At 39.4% G+C, this 20219-nt stretch overlaps 1 protein-coding gene across 1 annotated transcript in view; it reads right to left on the bottom strand.

Moving 5' to 3' along the window:
* Positions 1-11844, bottom strand: part of dpep1 (dipeptidase 1) — a 49351-nt gene extending 37507 nt beyond the window's left edge. The window contains exons 1-2 of the mRNA XM_066648011.1: positions 11717-11844; positions 11037-11163 (exon numbers count right to left, since the gene is read on the bottom strand). Of these exons, the coding sequence (XP_066504108.1) occupies positions 11037-11163; positions 11717-11832 (243 nt within the window). The 5' untranslated portion in view covers positions 11833-11844. The remainder of the gene's footprint in view (positions 1-11036; positions 11164-11716) is intronic.
* Positions 11845-20219: the final 8375 nt, after the last annotated feature.

Here is a 20219-nt window from a genome sequence, read left to right as displayed (position 1 = left end):
AATAGAAAGGAAGCTCACCAAGGATGCAGAACTAGCTGCTGCATATCAGTTGGAGATACAAAGCTTGATAGATACAGGGGGCATCAAAAGGCTCAGTCCAGCAGAGCACACCAAGTGTGAAGAATCTTGGTTTTATACCACACCACATTGTATCACATAATGGTGAAAAATGCCTTGTGTTTGATTGTTCATATTGGTTTGGTGGTCTGAATGAGTCACTCCTTCCTGGGCCAGTTCTGAGTGCCTCTCTCTTAGGGGTCCTTATTAGGTTCAGAGAGCATGCTGTTGCGACATCAGTGGCGACATACGAAGGATGTTCCACCAAATCCGACTCTTACCTGAGGATAGACCACTGTTAAGATTCATTTGGCGCGATATGAAGAAAGACAGTCTTCCAGATGTATTTGAGTGGCAAGTGCTCCCTTTTGGGACCACTTGTAGCCCTTGTTGTGCCACCTTTGCACTTCAGCAGCATGTTAAGAATCACAGCATGGCTGATGAGGAGGTGAGATGGTCTATAGAGCAATGTTTCTATGTAGACAATTGTTTGCAGAGTCTACCTACTGCTTAGTTGATAAGCTCCTAAAATTGCTGCGTGATGGTGGGTTTGAGTGGGCCAGCAACAGACCAGATGTTCTTAGTCACCTACCTAGTGAGTTACGCTCAGAAACCCTGGAATTATGGCTTGCCCAAAATAAGGTGGATGTACAGGAGTCTACTTTGGGCCTCAGGTGGGACTGTGCCCAAGACACTGTAACCTATAAACACCGACCGGTAGAGCATGGAAGCACAACAATGAGAATCATCTATAACACGTCTCAAACTCAAGGCCCGCGGGCCAAATGTGGCCCGCTGAATGATTTGATGTGGCCCGCAAGAGTTTAAAAGATCTGATTGACTCCAATCTAGTGGCTTAATGCCATCACTTCACGGGTAACATAATCGGCATGAATTGTGGGAAATGGAGTTTATGGTCAATGCACGCTTTTAGACTTAATTATTAATTATTCCGCCACTAATTCTAAAGCGTGCATTGACCTTAAACTACATTTCCGACAATGCATGCCGATTATGTTGCCCGCCAAGTGACGGCATTCCACCACTAGATTACAGTGCATCCTTTTCGAAAGTGGAATTAAGAAATAGGTACAAATATTGATTCCAAAATGTGCAGGAAAAGAAAAATTACTCCAATGGAAGACAGTTTCAAGAGAGATGGGAAGGCGAATGCATGTTTGTGCTTTAAGAAGAAAAACCAGTATGTCTTAACCGGTTGTGTTATGAGGCGGTGGCAGTTGTCAAGGAGTACAATTTACGTCAGCACTTTGATAAGTGAGCTAAGTATGCCAAAGTTAGCCTTAAAGAAATGCTACAAATTGTACAAGAATTAAAAGGCAAACTGCGATCGCAGCAGAATATGTTCACAAGAGAGATTTACAGCTCAAAACGATGCAGCTGTGAAAGCTAGCTTTATTGTAGCTGAAGAAATCACTCACGCGTATAAGTCTTTTTCAGGGGGTGCATTTTTGAAGCAATGTATACTGAAGGTCATAACTTGTGTTTGATGATATTTTTCTTTATTCACTTGGATAGTTTGATCGTTGATTGATGGAGTAATGAGTTTCTTAACCTGACAAATTAACAGGATTTATGTTATGTTAACAGAGCAACAAGCAAACATTTTTATATCTATGCAAATATTTATAAGTTGAATAAGTAATAAATTCAGACTTATTTAACATTAAGGAGTACTTACATTTATTCTACATTACATTTGGTTATATTTAATTACATTTATACTGTCTTACAGTTACATCTGGCCCTTTGAGGGCAACCATTATGCTGATGTGGCCCTCTGTGAAAATGAGTTTGACACCCCTGATCTATAAGGTGCTAGCCAGCCAGTACGACCCTCTCGGATATATTCTGCCATATACAACCCGGGCTAAGATCCTGGTGCAGCGTCTCTGGGATAAGCATCGCAGCTGGGATGATCCACTTCTGCCTTCGGATATACTGCAGGCCTGGCAAGAATTGGAAGGAGAACTGCAGTCCTTGCACCACATTCAGCTCCCTAGGTCATATGTACCAGATGTAGTAGTTCAGTCAGAAGCAGTAAGGGATTTGCATGTCTTTTGTGATGCGTCGGAAAGGGCTTATGGAGCCGTGGCATACTTACGAACAGAAGATCACCAAGGTCAAGTACACCTTTTTTTCCTTATGGCACAGTCCAAAGTAGCCCCCAAGAGAGTGCTGTCAATTCCCAGATTGGAGTTATGTGCAGCCGTTAAAGGAACTCAGCTAGCACAGTTAATAAGGAATGAGTTGACTTTGCCTGTTCGTTCTACAGTTTTGTGGTCTGACTCTAGTACAGTGTTAACATGGTTACGCTCAGAATCATGCAGATTTAAGGTATTCATAGGGACTCGCATGGCCACTATTCATGACATTACAGAGAGACGATCTTGGCATTACATCAACTCAGCTCAGAATCCTGCTGATGACCTCACTAGGGGTAAGGCTCTAAGAGACCTTGCAGTGCCCAATCGGTGGAGTGATGGTCCACTATTTCTTATTTTTGATCCCACGGAGTTGCCAGCAGACCCTGCTCCAGATCCAGAGACAGATGAAGTAGAGCTGCGTAAAACAACATTCTGTGGAGTCATCACACCAGATGCAGACTCTGCATTAGTTAATAAAGATTATGGGACCTGGAAGGAACTGATGGAGGCGACAGCCCGAGAGCTTCACGGGGCGGCCAAACTAGCTGACTGCCCATCTGCCTGCAGAGATATACAGAGCAGCTGAATTCCTTATATTCCAAAGGGTTCAAGAGATGTGCTTCCCGGAGGAGCTCTGTCGTCTGAAAGCAGGTAAACCGGTGCAGTCGAACAGTCGCTTACTAACCTTGGCTCCGGACGAACTTTTGTGGAGGAGAGAGCGAGCTACGTAACATGTTTGAATTGATGGCTCCAGCACTCCAGCAGCAACTCGCCAAACAGAAAATAACTTTCCATTTTAACCCTCCTGCAGCACCTCATTTTGGAGGAATTTGGGAAAGGGAAGTAAGGTCGGTCAAAACAGCTCTATATACAACAGTAGGTGCTCAGTCTATTTCTGAAGAGGTGCTGACAACAGTGCTGCTAGAAGTAGACTGCATCCTAAACTCTAAACCACTGGGTTATACCTCATCTAGTATAAATGATATGGATCCTTTTACCCCAAATCTTTTACTGATGGGACGGCTAGACAGCTCATTACCTCCAGTTATCTATCCACCATCTGAGGGACTAAGCCGCCGTCGATGGAGGCATTCTCAAGTTTTGGCAGATCATTTCTGGTCATCCATTATCCGTTACTACCTACCCAAGTTAGGAGCAAGTGGTTTGATGAGCAGCCTCTAATCAAACTGAACACTGTAGTGGATTCCCAACAGCCCAGAGCACATTGCCCTATTGGCAAAGTGATCAAGGTGTATCCTAGTGCAGATGGTGCAGTGAGATCAGTGGATGTTCAGATTGGTCAGAGGATCTTTACGAGACCTGTGGCAAAACTAATTTTACTTTCATCAGTCCCAGATGAAACAGACCGATGATACATTATGGCAAATAATGCACAGAGCCTTTCAGTAAATGTAAATTGTTGTCACAATTTGGGGGCGGCTATACAAAAGGCTATGTGCTCGAGAAGGAGTGATGTACCGGACTTATTCACACTGCAATTGTTGCATTCAGGACTTATATAAGAGTTAGACCTGTTCGTGCTTATCAGTCATTGTGATGTAGTGTTGTGTGTCTGAATGCCAAATAACCACACATAGACAATCCTCTACCTACTGCAATATCTGCTAATGTGCAATGTTCTGTATTGCTGCTCTGAATTGCAAGTAAAGAGAGGAATAGTTAAACGTCTGCCTCTTTCCTGTGCTCTGACTGGCACCCCAGAGTGAATACCACTAATATAAACCTCGCCTACATTACAATTAATATCAGCCTTCCCAACATGTTGTGCTTTCTGTAGTTTGCATGTAGTTTCATGTGTCTGTTGACGGTATAATGAAGCCATGACACGACGCTCAGTCTCCTTAAGAGTATACTTTCAAACGGTCATTACAACTGGAGTCAAGCTGTCCGCACTTTGGAAACTGACGGTCAAGTCATCCGCGCTTCAATCCGAAACCCACGTTTGAGCAGTGATGTCTCTGTTACTAAATAAGTGCACGCAATGCTAAAATGGACTAAAATTATCAAGCCATTAGGAATATATTTAGTTTTAAACCACTTTAAAGAGGCAAAACACGCTTTGATTATTTCATATATTTACGTATTTTTTACTTTTCTATAAACACTTAACTGGCTTTGAATAGTAATCCTGGTGGACATGTAGAAATACAGATTACATTTTACTGTCATTAAACAGTGGGATCTCACTGTATAATATTCTCATGAATTTATACTGAATACCTACCAATATGGATTTCTCAAAAATTACCCATAATGCCTAAACCATTCCACTGTCATTAAACAGAGGGACCTCTTGGCTATTAACTGTATGATTTTGGTAGAATTTCACTGTATACTTTTCGCATAAACTCATACTAAATATTTACCGATATGGATTTCTCAAAAATTACCCATAATGCCTAAACCATTCCACTTTCATTAAACAGAGGGTCCTCTTGGCTATTAACTGTATGATTTTGGCAGAATTTCACTGTGTACTTTTCTCATAAACTCATATTGAACATTTAAGAATATGGATTTCTCAAAAATTACCCATAATGCCTAAACCATTCCACTGTCATTAAACAGAGGGACCTCTTTGCTATTAACTGTATGATGTTGGTAGAATTTCACTGTATACTTTTCTCATAAACTCATACTGAACATGTACCAATATGGATTTCTCCCAAAATACCCATAATGCCTAAACCATTCCACTGTCATTAAATAGAGGGACCTCTTGGCTATCAACTGTATGATTTTGGTAGAATTTCACTTTGTACTTTTCTCATAAACTCATATTAAATACATACTGATATGGACTTCTCAAAATCTACCCATAACGCCTAAACTATTAACTGTATGATTTTGGTAGAATTTCACTGTATATTTTTCTCATAAAATCATACTGAATACCTTCCAATATGGATTTCTCAAAAATTACGCATACGCTTCAAATCCGAATGCACGTATAGGCGCGTCATTACGGTTTTTCATTGCGGAGAACACCACATCCACTTTGGGACAGATAGAGTGATAGAGATAGAGAGAGACCTCTTGGCTATTAACTGTATGATTTTGGTAGAACTTCACTGTATACTTTTCTCATAAACTCATACTGAATATTTACTGATATGGAATTCTGTCATTAAACAGAGGGGCATCTTGGTTATTACCTGTATGATTTTGGTAAGATTTCACTGTATACTTTTACTCATAAAGTAATACTGAATATTTACTGATATGGATTTCTCAAAAATATCCATAATGCCTAAACCATTCTACTCTTATTAAACAGAGGGACCTCTTGGCTTTCAACAGTATGATTTTGACAGAATTTCACTGTATATGCTTCTCATAGATAAGAAAGATATTTTCTGAAGCCCATGGGAAAGGACCTTGTGCATTTTCATAACATATGGCAAAAGCATTTGAGTTACAGTTGTTTTTCTGTGCTGCAAGGCAGACTGCACAACTGTTTTTAAACAGAATCTGGAAATACACGTTCAACGTTCAAGTTGTTAAGATGTTGGAGTTGGGGGGGTGGGGGGTTAGAGGTGGTTCGGTATAGGTTGGAAACTAACCCTAGCTGTCTATGTTTTTGAACATAACCTACATGACAACCAATCAAATGAGAGCATCCGTCTACTACAGAGCAACCCAGAGCACAGCATGCCATGCTTATGTAACTGCAGGGAAGAGATCACTGGTGCAACAGCAGAATATATAGTGCCTTGTGAAAGTATTTGGCTCCATGAACTTTTCAAACTTTTGCCACATTTCAGGATTCAAACATAAAGATATGAAATTTAAATTTTTTGTGACGAATCAACAACAAGTGGGACACAATCGTGAATAAAATAAAATATCAAATAAAAAACTGAAAAGTGGGGCATGCAATATTATTAACGCAAGTGGGCCGAATAATATTGCTCGCCCCACTTTTCAGTTTTTTATTTGTTAAAAAAGTTTGACACATCAAACAAATTTCATTCCACTTCACGATTGTGTCCCACTTGTTGTTGATTCTTCACAAAAATTTTTAATTTTATATCTTTATGTAGCAAAAGTTTGAAAAGTCCATGGAGCCAAATACTTTCACAAGGCACTATATATTCTGCTGTTGCATCAGTGATCTCTTCCCTGCAGTTACATAAGCATGGCATGCTGTGCTCTGGGTTGCTCTGTAGTGGACGGATGCTCTCATTTGATTGGTTGTCATGTAGGTTATGTTCAAAAACATAGACAGCTAGAGTTATATTTTATGTACATAATGTATTTCAAATACAAGATATCATATTTTGTTAACAATTATACCCAGTCAATCTAATTAGGACTCAGGATGCACCTGCAAATAGATGAATAGAAAAGACCAACACTAAAACATTACACTTGCTTATGAAGTTAAAACTAATACTCATCTATTTGCTGGTGCATGCTGAATCCTAATTAAATTGATCTGGTATAAGATGAGTGCTGTCTCAAAACATTGCTGAGATTTAAGTGCACCAACAAGTTTTGAGCTTGCATCACATCCCCAAAATATATTCTGCCTGTGATCCTTGATGTAGTTGTATCAATTTTCAATTTTTGTATGAATAAATGTTGCAAGAGTTGAATAAATGTTTATCTGGTATTATTTTTATGCATATTGACCTGTTGACTCGAACATGGCACAAAAAGGACATATTAAGTAGATTTAAATAAACAAATTATGGCAACAAAGTGACACGTGATATTATTGAATAGATGTAAAGTTACTATAATTAGTAAATAGAAACAAGCTTTCTCCAGAAACCTAGTACATGATACTCAATTTTTGCCAGATATTTAGTAAATGTAAATCAATACTTGCAAGATATTTAGTAAATATTAATTAAGTTTTCTCAGATAAATAGTCCTTTCCTTGTGAAATTAAGTTGTACTTACTCAATATTTTTGAGCTATATTAATTCATATTTAGGCATTTTATTACTAAATCCAACACATTATAACTGTGCATTTTATTAACATTTACATAATTTTCTCGCTTAAATTTAGTTAATTTATTCTACTCATTAATATTACGTGTCACTTTGTTGCCATAATATTTTTAAGTAACTAATGGGTCACATTTTTTACAGTGTATCCTGAAAGAGATAATCAGAAAAATACTGTACAAAATATTTTTTCTTCCTCACTTGAGATGTTATACACATATTAAGCCATGGAGAAACCATGTACGGTAAACAAACATGGCACGTAAATATCGTAACTGGGGATCTTTAGATTGTTTTTGTTTTTTTTAATCAAATGAACAAAACTTTTGCCCCTAAATTAGCTCCATGTGGCTGTGGGTAGGTCCTGAATTAAAAACGGGAGGTGTAACTGAAACCGCCAAACCAACGCTCGGTAGAACAGCGGTTTAATGGGAAGCTGAACACTTCAAAAGTCGGTCCAAATCGATGTACTCAGTTGAACCGTGCAGCGCGGAACAATCACCCGCGCCACTAACTGGACAGCACGACCCAGTGAGCAGGGCGGAGAGGACCAACGAGAACCAATCATTTGAATTTCCTCTTAATTCTTGACTGAAATGACAAGGCTAAGTAGAACAACTCATTCATGCCAGATGACAGTGGTATTTTACTATTAAAATAAAAATGTAAATGCAGTACTAAGCAATATTTAAAGATTGTAAATCTAATGATACATTGTAAATTTGCCAGTGTTAAATCAACACTATTAGTTTTAACTTAAAACTGAGACTGTTCAATTATTGCACTAACAGTGTTAATTTAACACTAATAGTGTTTATTTAACAGTGGTGAATTTACTGTGTACACCTCATATGAAACCATGTCTTCAAATTAGACCATTCTTTCATTCATTTTTGTACCTGGAATGGTGTATACAAGGCAGGAATACACCCTGGAAGGGGTGCCAGTCCTTCACAGGGCAATACACACACACTCACACCTACGGACACTTTTGAGTCGCCAATCCACCTACCAACGTGTGTTTTTGGACTGTGGGAGGAAACCGGAGCACCCGGAGGAAACCCACGCGGACACGGGGAGAACACACCAACTCCTCACAGACAGTCACCCGGAGTGGGAATCGAACCCACAACCCACTCCAGGTCCCTGGAGCTGTGTGACTGCGACACTACCTGCTGCGCCACCGTGCCGCCCCAGCATCATTGTGCTGCCCAAAGATCATCATGTAATCCCAAATTTCCTCAAGATTTGATTAACATTTGTTTCTGCTTCTCCTATTTTGGTGAATACAGCATGTTTCTTGTATCATTCTGTTGACTAACTGTTTGCTTTATGCTGCAGCTAACAGTAACTACGTTTCTACTGTAGTGTTTATATAAAAAAAAACATTTAGGTTTGAACTGTAGCTCATTTGGTCATATTCTAAAAGAGGTTTGTGACAGCAGGCGGACCACAAATACAAAATCGTTTTATAGCCCCAAGCAAGGTTTCCATGAGCAGCTACGAGAGCGAAACAACTAAACCAACTGGTTTTAAACAGAAACTAACCCAATTAATTTCCACATGCTCGAACATGCTTTTTACACTGGTTAAAACAAAAAAATGTCAAGGAAAATGGGTTGTGACAGTATTATGGTTCCATTTTTTGTTGCATTATTAAAGCATATTGGATATAATATATGTGAGGAGTTGGTGTGTTCTCCCCGTGTCCACGTGGGTTTCCTCCGGGTGCTCCGGTTTCCTCCCACAGTCCAAAAACACACGTTGCAGGTGGATTGGTGACTTGAAAGTGTCCGTAGGTGTGAGTGAATGTGTGTGTCTGTGTTGCCCTGTGAAGGACTGGCGTCCCCTCCAGGGTGTATTCCCGCCTTGCGCCCGATGATTCCAGGTAGGCTCTGGACCCCCCCGCAACCCTAAATTGGATAAGCGGTTACAGATAATGGATGGATATTATATATTTTGTTTCCTAACTCCTGTATACAAATAACAGAGCACTAATCTTTGTCTCCATCAGATTAGACGAATGATGGAAGCACATAAATATAGGCAGTGGGTGATGTTTACTTGTATACAGCAGTTAGGAAACAAAATATATTATATACAATATGCTTTAATAATGCAACAAAAAAACATTTTTTTGTTCTAACCAGTCTAAAAAGCATGTTCGAGCATGTTCTGGTTGTCTAAAACCAGTTGGTTTAGTTGTTTCGCTCTCGTAGCTGCTCATGGAAACCTAGCTTGGGGCTATAAAATGTTTTTGAATTTGTGGTCGGCCTGCTGATACACACCTCTTTTAAAATCTGGCCAAATGAGCTACGGTTCAAATCTAAATGTTTTTTTTTTATATATAAACACTACAGTAGAAACGTAGTTACTGTTAGCTGCAACATAAAATTTGGGATTACATGATGATCTTTGGGCAGCACAATGATGCTGGGGGCGGCACGGTGGCGCAGCAGGTAGTGTCACACAGCTCCAGAGACCTGGAGGTTGTGGGTTCGATTCCTGCTCCGGGTGACTGTCTGTGAGGAGTGTGGTGTGTTCTCCCTGTGTCTGCGTGGGTTTCCTCCGGGTGACTGTCTGTGAGGAGTTGGTGTGTTCTCCCTGTGTCCGCGTGGGTTTCCTCCGGGTGCTCCGGTTTCCTCCCACAGTCCAAAAACACACGTTGGATTGGCGACTCAAAAGTGTCCGTGTGTGTGTTAGAAAGTCCCCACCTTGTAATTTCCCCTCATAGCCCTATAGCATTTGGATGGGCATAATCCTCTTGCAAGCCTTATATTAAATAAGTATTATATTAAAAATGAGATAAAGGTATACACCAGTGGCGATTGCTCTAATATTGCAAGGGAAGCTCAGCTTCCCCTAAAATGTCAGAAAATAAGTGATCAAATATATACTGTTTTGTGTACATGTCATTGAATAAATATGCACTACAACGCGCTCAACTTTTGTTCAGAATCAGCTTCTTATCACTGGTAAAGACGCGGCTTTCCTCTCAATCATTCCCGCAGATTAACAGTGATTTAAACGCTGAGCGTCCACAGAGTTCAATGGAGAAGCAGCGAAGTGCAGCGAAACGAGACGAGTCATTGGATAAATGCTGGGCTTTGTCCCGCCCACCGGACGCTCAGCGTCTCTGGGGGTCTATGGGGCAGTGGGCTGGCCTCGGCTGGCCCGGACGCTCAGCTTCTGCATGATGATTGGATGATCTGTTTGAGGTTGAATCCCTTTTTGATTGACAGCGAAAAAACCAGACTTTCTTAATCCTCTTAGCGGCATTTTCTTTGTTAAAAACGACTAGTGATAAATCGAGCTTCTATTTCTGGTGGGTTTTTTGTAGCTGCTTGTGTTTGGAGACAGACTTCTATCACTCTTTCTGACTTCTATCGCAGTTTCTGTCCAGCGGGTGCTGCTGAGCCCCTCCACCGTCACAAAGCACTCACAGGCGGACACACTTCACATGGGCCAAGGCCGTTTTAGCAGCCTAGCTCTGCTGGCCATTGAGAGGACACTAGTCATGTCCCTGGAAAAGACGCCTTGTTGGTACGACAGGGTCACAGGTCATTTTCTTGAAAAGGAACGGAGGGTAGAATTTACGTATAAATAAACCGACACATTTTATGATGTAGGCGGAAATTGAGCTTCCCCTCCTTGAAAGACCAGCATCCGCCACTGGTATACACAGCTGTATGCAAATGTTTGTACATGCCTAGGTCAGGTTGCAAATTTCCAGTAACATGTAGTGTACATTTCCAAAAGTTAATACAGATCATGTTTTAAAAATGGCCTGTAAAACGCATGGAACCAAGGTGTGTCCCTTGTGTCCAGACAGTACCTGTGCTGCGAGGCGACCCTCTTTGATTTTGGGGATGTTGGTGTGGGTGTCTTTGAGAGTGTACAGATCCACAGAGCTGAGCTGGTTGTTGAATTTCGACCTCAACTGCCATGGCAGGTCATTGTGTCTGTGTGAGTTAATAAATCACAAAATGCATTGGGATCCTGTTATTGTAACCATAACCTTAAAGAGCAAATGATTACTGAAAAAGAGAACTAAACCTATTCAGGTAGATTTAGTTCCAAAAGGCGTAATACACTTACTTTTTTCTGAATTTTGTATAAGTAATGTTGGTTACTTGGATGGATATTTAGCCTTGTAATGCACTGCATGTACCTCTTTATAACAAATAACTTTAAAAAATATGTATTAGCCCAACTGCCATCAAAAAACTATCATAAAGTAACAACCCAGGCATCAGGCCTTGTACTGGTCCATTTCACAGACTGTGGTTCCTATCACCTCCATTGTGAACAAATTGAAATGTCTCTAGTTTGGAGCATTTACCATGAAAACAGTCTAAATACATAGTCTACATCTTAGTCCATTATGCAGAAATTCATAATCAGTTGATTCCTTCTTCAACAAAGCAATGTTTTGGCTATAGTCAAGCTTTTGAAAACTCTTGTCTTAAATGATAGACTGTAATCTTCACTATAAAGCTATGAAATCTTTCTCACCCATCTATGAGTGGAGTGTCAGCCATCAATGCCAGGGCTCGCTCCCTGTACTCATCTGCTGTGGAGGAGAATACAAAACTCCAGAGGACAAAGCATAGAGTCCTGATGCACTTCATGTTTACTACACACTCACAGACCTCAATCACGTCACTGCTCCTTCTGCTGACCTCTGAAGATGGACTGAAGCGGAAAGGACAGTTTCAGTAAGTTGATCTCGAAGGAAAACAACTAAAACACAGTATTATGCAAATATCATCTCTATGTTGATGTCTTTGGTTTTCCAGTATTTTTGCAGTAAACAACTAGCTTCTATTTCTTTAATTACTTGTCACGTAGTTTGTGGGAAATACCTATTTGAGCATTTATTTTCCCAAAGAAGCTATAATTGATGTTTATTATGGATTTAGCATTTACTGCAATATGCATTTACTCCAAAAATCATACAGATTTACAGCAAGAACAAGCAAGAAATAACAAGTTATTGAGCCAAATGCTAGAAACTATTCATGAGATGGTTCTCAGATTGAATGAGTGATTTAAAATAAGTTTTTGAATTAGATTTTTAAGTACTTTAAGTACCTCTTACCCTGGCAAAAGAAGTTGCAAACTATCTTGTGAATCTTGTCCTTATACATCATTACATCTAAATATAAAAATCCAATTTTAAGAGCAGATTTGTTAGTAGCTGAAAAACTCTTATTTGATAATAATGAATGATAAATCAGTTTTTCCCTGTTTCAGTTTGTTTCACAGGAATAAAAAGACATTGGGTTGACGTACCATACATTATTTTTGCACTGTATATTTTAGTGAGCTGAAACTAAGTCTGATGTGCAAGGCACTTCATAAACAGCTGATTATCTGCACAGATAACAGACAGAGATCATACTTGTGCTGTTAAAGCTCTTCTCACTTCACATCAAATAAAGACATGTACAAAGAACATTTGAAGCAAATGAGGCTGAAAATAAATGTTATAAACAACACATCTAAGGTTTTAATAGTGTGTGGTATTATACCTTAACATTCTTCTATTATACACAATTTTACTAATCTTTGTGTGTGTGTATAAAAAGGTGTACAACCATCAGTAAAATAATGAAATAATGGCAGTACAGGAAACTGGAATGTGTGTGTTTGTGTGTGTATACACTGTACATTTATATAAATTCTGTCTCTTTTACTGCCGTTACTTCTTTATTTTACTGATTGTTTTACATTGTTGTCTTCAGTGTGTGTCATTTACTACAATATATGACTGCATATAAAAAGCAATAAAAAAGAGTTTCAAAAATGTGTGACTGCTTTTAGACCAAAGGTTTAACTTACATTCTGGATTACAGTCATTAAATATTATAGTGGTCAGGTCAGAACACTTCACGACCTGTTTTTTTTTTACATAATCTGAAAACATCTGTTTGTGTGAAACGTTGGTGATGAATGAACCAATAGAAAAGTTCCAAAATGACTTTATTGAACTCCTCACAGATAATGACTGGAGGTGAGGGTCAAATGAAGGAGCTCTGGAGCTGTGGCAGCGACAACATGTCAATCAGTTTGAATATGGCGTCAGAGTGGGATATTCATATTGCTTTGTAAGCTTTTTGCTCAGAGTATTTGCTGCTTTTTAGACACCATTGTTGTACAAAGACACATCATTTCACACCTCAGTTTAACTAATCACACTATCGGATCGGAAAGTGAAGAAAAACAATCCATGTCTTTTTCCTGCTTTTCAGCTTCTCATTTCTGACTGATAGGTTATAAGTACTCTGTAATTATCACTGGAAGTGTAAACACAATTGGTTGGGAAGTAATTTCGGAGTGTTTCTATTGGTTCCCAGTAAACATTTAGCCGTTGATTCAACGTTGAAATAACGCAATGACTGCCGTCTAATCAACGTTCTTTTAAGGTTGAAAATGAAAGTTGAAAAGACGTCCAAACACAGACATTGAAAAGACGACTATTAGACGTATTTTGGACGTCCACTGACGTTATTAATTGGTCCCGAAATAAATTACTTGTATAAAACGCGTTTTGGACGTCCATTGACGTTTAAAATATGTCTTTGACGGACAGACTACTTTTAGACCTATTTTGAACGTCCAGGGACGTTCCTTGTTTACTGGGTTCATTCATCATTAAACTGTATCTGAAAATGTAGTACACTAATAATCGACAAAAAACGACATATGTTTTCTCCTTGGTCAGTGACAACATGTTTCTTCTGTTTATGGAAAATGGTCTCTTTTAAGTCCTTGTCTGATATTCAGCATGCTCAGATTTCACATGACCTATGTAGCCTTTGTGCCGCGACTGTCTGTGCAGTTTATGTTCCTTAGACCAAGATCAGTCCATACTGCAATTTCAGACTTGTTTTTAAAATCATGTCTCTTACTTTACCTCAGTGACTGGAAGACAGAAATGCAACAAATAAATAACAACAGAAATATCAACGGGTTTCACTGATTCAGACATCAACACTAACATCTTAATCTAATAAGACTTTATAGAGAACAGTACAGTGGCTCAGAGAGTGAAAACAGTACAGTATTGGGTAGGCCTATATAAAAACAAGGTCCCAGAGACCATATTTCTGTCCCTCTACTTTTAGATGTTCGAGGTATTAACATTTCCGCTACAGGTTTATAATCCTCTCCTCAGGGGACATTTTCTCCAATGATTCTACTTCATCTTATGAAATTATTACACTGACATCTAGTGGCGTATATATGTCACAGATTTTAAACGTGTGGGTGACCCTTTCTATGGAGCAACCCTGTTATTCCCTCTATTAACAGTGATATTATTACTCATTCAAAATGTACAACCTGCTCTTTTGATCCCCTCAATTAGAGATTCACATAGTGCCCACCACTTCCTACACCTCAGCACTAAGTTTGCTGTGGCCATTTATTATCAGATCAGCAACCAGCTATCCTTAACAACTACGGTTACTCATTGAGCCCATCACATGAGAACCCAAAGCACCCACTGCATCACTAGCTCTTCACAGGGGTCATCAGGTAGGCACCTCACCACGTCTGTGTTTCACTGAACTAAGTTATAAGTACTAACTAAAGCTTGTATATCTGCTGTGGTCCTTCAACTCACTCGTCAGTACAGAAACTGAATTGGTTAAGGTTATCAATAACCTGCTTGTGCCCTACTTCATTTAAGTGCTGCCTTCGACAGGGTAAATCATACCATCCTCCTTTCAACACTACGTGAGCTGGGAGTCACTGGTTCTACCCTTAGTTTGTGTCTTACATAATGGATCTGAAACAATGTCTCACACTTTCTGGCCATAATTCCGCCATTTCTACCACCATACAAGGTGTCCCTCAAGGCTCAGTGCTTGGCCCCTTACTATTCATTGTTTACAGATTACCCCTCTGCCAGATTTTTCATAACTTGGCACACAGATTTACCTCTGGACCAATTCAATCAATATCCCACCACTCTCCCATTTCTCTCAAAAATCAGACAGTGGATGACACACAATTCATTAATGCTTAACAGTTATACAACTGATCTTATCCTCATTGGCTCCAAATTCACCCTCAAAAAAACTGGTTCCCTTACGCTCTCAATTGATGATGTTGCTCTGCCCCCTTCCCTGTGGTTCGTAATCTTGGTGTCATCCTTGACTCTACACTCACATTTGATTCACATGATAGTTACGTTATTAAAAACCTCCTTCTTTCACCTTCTATCCATGCATTCATCTCCTGCCGTCTCAATGACTGTAACTCACTTTCTGGAATCAGCTCCTCACCACTTCATAAATTTCAGATGGTCCAGAACTTTGCTGCTTGTCTCCTCACCCACATCACCACAGTTCTCTAAAACCTACACTGGCTCCCTGTTAAATATCATGTTCAGTTCAAAATTCTCCTGCACACCTACAAAGCTCTCAGTAGTCAAGCTCTATCTAATTTATCTGACCTTCAACTTTCCAACCTACTCAGTCTTGGTAACCAAGCTTTCTCCAGACTTCCTCCACGCCTTTGGAACTTCCTCCCTCCAGAAATTCAGCATTCTGTCTCACAATCCCTATTCAAATCTAACCTTAAAACACACCTGTTTTCTGTTGAAAACATGAAATTATTCTAAGGGAACTGACTGTTAAGTAACTCTTTATCCCATGCTGAACACTTTTGACTTTGGGATTACTTAGAGCAATATTAGATAATATGTGAGATGTTTGCTCCTGGGCTCCCCTTATATATTTGCAGAGTACAATTTACTTTTACAACAGTGTCCTAAAATCAAGTGTTACAGTCTGTCTAGGTAAGCTGCAACAAATTATAAAAAAAAAAAAAAAAGAAATATGTCTCCCAACTCCTCACACTTCAATCCCACCAGACCAAGAAAACTACACAAAGTCACAAGACTCCAGTCTCCAAATGTTTTATTGACTGCAAGATTATAATGGAAGCAAAACTTCAGGAGTGGTCTAAGCCTAAAAAAAACAAAACCCCTTTCCACCCAACATATATAACTTACCTACCCATAAATAATAAAGAAAGAAAATACAAAAACATGACCTAACTCCCTAACATAAACAGAAGCAATTCAACCCCTTTAAAGAAAAGAAATAAGGCTACACCCCCTACAGCTTCCAACTTAGTAGGATAACTATTAGGTTAACACCACATTAGGTAGCTGACTCACACACAATAGCATGAGCTGAATCTCACACACAATAGCATGTCAACATATGCACACACAAGCCTTAGTCTAGGAGGAAGAGGAGGAGCTTCTTTCAGGCATCCAGCAGGGCTTTATATCTGTTCCGCCTTAATCCTGTCAGCCAACCAGAGCACGGTTCCAGCAGCAAATCAGCAGCAGCATCTGTGGCATTTACTCAGAGTAGAGAAACACAACACAAATAAGTCACTAGACGTAACACAAGGGGGAAGTGGAAGGTGGGGATTTGGTTTCTTACCCACCTCCAAAAGTTGCATAATGCGATTTCTGCAATGCCGAGCCCCTAGAAATAATGTCAAGGGTTTATTTTCCCTATTACAGGTCACCTGTACCCAAAGGCACAGGGTTGTTATGGCTTGTGTTCTCAAGTGCCCACAAATAACTCTGAATATTTGGTAAAAGCTATCATCATGACAATGATTACACAGCGACAAGCTCCCTCTAGTTACAGATTTAAACCACTCAAGTAAGTAATAAGGTAGAAGGTTGGTGATGATTTTTTTTTTGCACTAAACTTGCATTACCACACTCATCTACTACTAGAGATTTCGGGAAATTGCAGAGTGACACAGGCAAAGGAAATCAGTTAAATCCTGGTGAAGAAAAATGTTGAGTAAATAAGTCTTTAATGATTCCCCCGATTTAAGTGCTGTAAATGTTCGCATTCAAATGGGGTTAAAGGTTATTTTAAACACTATCCAGGGCAGTTGGTAGCTGTCCCACTCACTAAAGTAAAGACTCCAGTAGAAGTCCTCAACCTGTAACAATGCATCCTTCCTTCATTGAAATTCTGGGTACACCTCTAAAAAGAGTTATACCCAATAAATGGGATACTCAGTGCATAGCTCTATAGCTGTCCGCTCGTCCTGCTCCTGGAGTCCCATATAAACACAAACGTTCTCCTACTCCCTTATCCAGACTGATAACCAGGAGTTTTTAAACTGCAAGGTAAACAATTGAGTCAGTACTCTGCCAATAATGAAACACTTCTGCTCCCAGAGCGCCGTGAATGGATGCCTGCTGCTCTGGGTGTGTTCACAGCCCCTAGTGCACCAGTGTGTGTGTTTTCACAGATGGGTTAAATGCAGAAAATACCATTTATAAATATGGCTAAGAGAATGTCTTATCAATGTACTGCCAGTCATGCAGATATTACCATAGCATGCTGTGGGCGGCAGTGAATAGAAGAAGGCAGGCACCATGAAGGGTCTGGGAGACCTACAGTACTGTACAAATTTTTAGGCACCAGAGATTGAGATTTAATAAGTGAGCAGATTATCTGTTCTTAAATCTGATCTTAAACTGTTAATAAGTGAACAGTTTATCTGAGCAGAAAGTGTTTATTTGCTAAAAAACAAACAAACAAACAACAAATAATGCCCAACATCAGAATAAAACCAAATAACATTATTCCAGTGAGTGTGATAATCTGTGTGTGAATGTGTTCGTTTAACTTTTTCCAAATCTCTCCTCATGGAGTCTGTATTATTTGAGGTTATCATTCAATATCTAGTTTTACCGGTTAATAAATAATGTGTGCTGTTAATTTAACAAATTCATGTAATAAAGGAGGGGGGCACGGTGGTGCAGCAGGTAGTGTCACAGTCACACAGCTCCAGGGACCAGGAAGTTGTGGGTTCGATTCCTGCTCCGGGTGAATGTCTGTGAGGAGTTGGTGTGTTCTCCCCGTGTCCGTGTGGGTTTCCTCCGGGTGCTCCGGTTTCCTCCCACAGTCCAAAAACACATGTTGCAGGTAGATTGACTACAGGTGTGTGTCTGTGTTACCCTGTGAAGGACTGGCGCCCCCTCCAGGGTGTATTCCTGCCTTGCGCCCAGGTAGGCTCTGGACCCACCGCGACCCTGAATTGGATAAGCACTTACAGATAATGAATGTAATCAAGGAGAATCTGAACAAAACATTGTTCTTCAAACTCACACCTACTACTTATATTTGCATTGATAGCAATCTTATACCATTCCACAACGTCATAGTAGCCTCTGTCTAAGGAAGCAGAGAATTTTGGTATAACTATGGCATCAAAGTAGGGCCAAAAGTTTTGAAAACCAGTAAGCAGAATCCATAAGTAAGGAACTAAATTTTAAAAAAGGAGTGGGCTGTTATTTAAAACTTAATCTCTTTGCGATTAGGTTTTAAAAGTGCCTCTGTTTACTTGTTTCTATTGCTGCTCTGTTACTACCTCTAAATGATTATTACCTGAATTATTTCATATCTGTCCGTCCAGTTCTTAATTTAAGCGAACTGTGTGATGTCACCAGGGGAAAAATCACTTGGAATATGGACAAAGATGAGTCAGAGGGGATCTGTTTAATTAAGTGGAAAAGCCGGGGAAGTCAAGAAAAGACTTCCCTTGTAATTTTCTGCCTTTTATGTAGTCATGTAGTTAGGTAGGTAAATTACAGCCCACCAATTACTGGGTAAGTACAGAGAAAGTACCTGTTAAGTAACCAGTAAGATAAAATAAGTACTGAGTAAGAAAAGTGTATGATACTAGAAATGTGGTTATTACTGGGGAACTTACAAACATTTTACAGATAAGTACATTTATACACAAATGTACTTATCTGTAAAAAAGTAACACGTTCTGAATCCATTGTACTTGTATCCATTGTACAAGCATAATTATAGATTATAAAACTGAATTAAAAGTATGACCGTTTATGCAAGTGACTCTTTTGTCACGGCTGGGCAGGAGAAGACAAGTAGGTGGATGTAAACGCTAGGTAACATTTTATTTAACAAGACCAAAGCAAAACTAATACAAAACAAACATGAGCAGGTGCAAAACACTAACTACATAAAACTAAAGGAGGACTCAGACAGACAGCTGTGAACCGAGGTAGACATATGAAAACCAAGAGACAAGAAACAAACATCTACACACACAAGAACCGACAAAGGAGCACCGCAAGCAAAGGGGTATAAATACAAAGCACTGACAAGGAACAACTGGTACTGATAACGAGAGGGCAGACCTACAAAGGAGACACTGAAGAGAGGGCGGAGCTAAGGCAGGACTAGGGCGGAGACAAGAACAACAACATTTGATTTCGATACAAGCACTAGCAGAGTTTCATGGTGTTTTGTACTTATTAGGTTCAGGACATGTTATTTACCACAATAACCATCATCAAATACTTCAGAAATATTTTACACGGCTTTGCCAATATGTATTGAGCTCTATCGTATAGCTGACTAACGATGAATGGGTGTTTCTCTTCGGTTCACATGTCTCTCTCTGTGCCCTGTCATGTATGGATTTGTGACATCAACAACACACATGACTTAACATAAAGAAGTTTGATAACGTCAAATAAAGCTGCATTGCCACAAGGAGAGGTGTTAAAAGTTACTGTAATAATGTTATTTGTTTTTATTTTTGCCCATAATCTCTTACTGCTCAGATAATAGCTTCTTAATCCTCAATTTCTCAGGTACGGAAAACTGGTTTTTAAACTCAGCTTTTAGACGGCATCCCATAAGTGAACCAATTAAATACATAGAAAGAACCAGAAATGCAGATTTGAATGCATTTCAATAAAATGTCTATTTCTGCTCAGAATATTTGTTTTCTTTTGCTTTTCTGTGGAAATGTGTAAGGATTTTTGCTGTGGTTCCTCTGCCCAATTGTTTCCTTATGTAACAGTCATTTGAAATTCATGGGCAGACATTATGGTAATGGAATGTTAATTGGACGAATGAGGCCCAATGACTTTGTTCTGATGGTTTGTTTTTGTTTGTTTCTTAAAAACAACAACAACAAAATGTTT

This window comes from Hoplias malabaricus, chromosome 16, assembly GCF_029633855.1.
Source record: "Hoplias malabaricus isolate fHopMal1 chromosome 16, fHopMal1.hap1, whole genome shotgun sequence".
In the NCBI taxonomy this organism is placed as follows: domain Eukaryota; kingdom Metazoa; phylum Chordata; class Actinopteri; order Characiformes; family Erythrinidae; genus Hoplias; species Hoplias malabaricus.
Note: the sequence above shows the minus strand (reverse complement) of the source record. Positions and strands in the feature narration are given on the sequence as shown.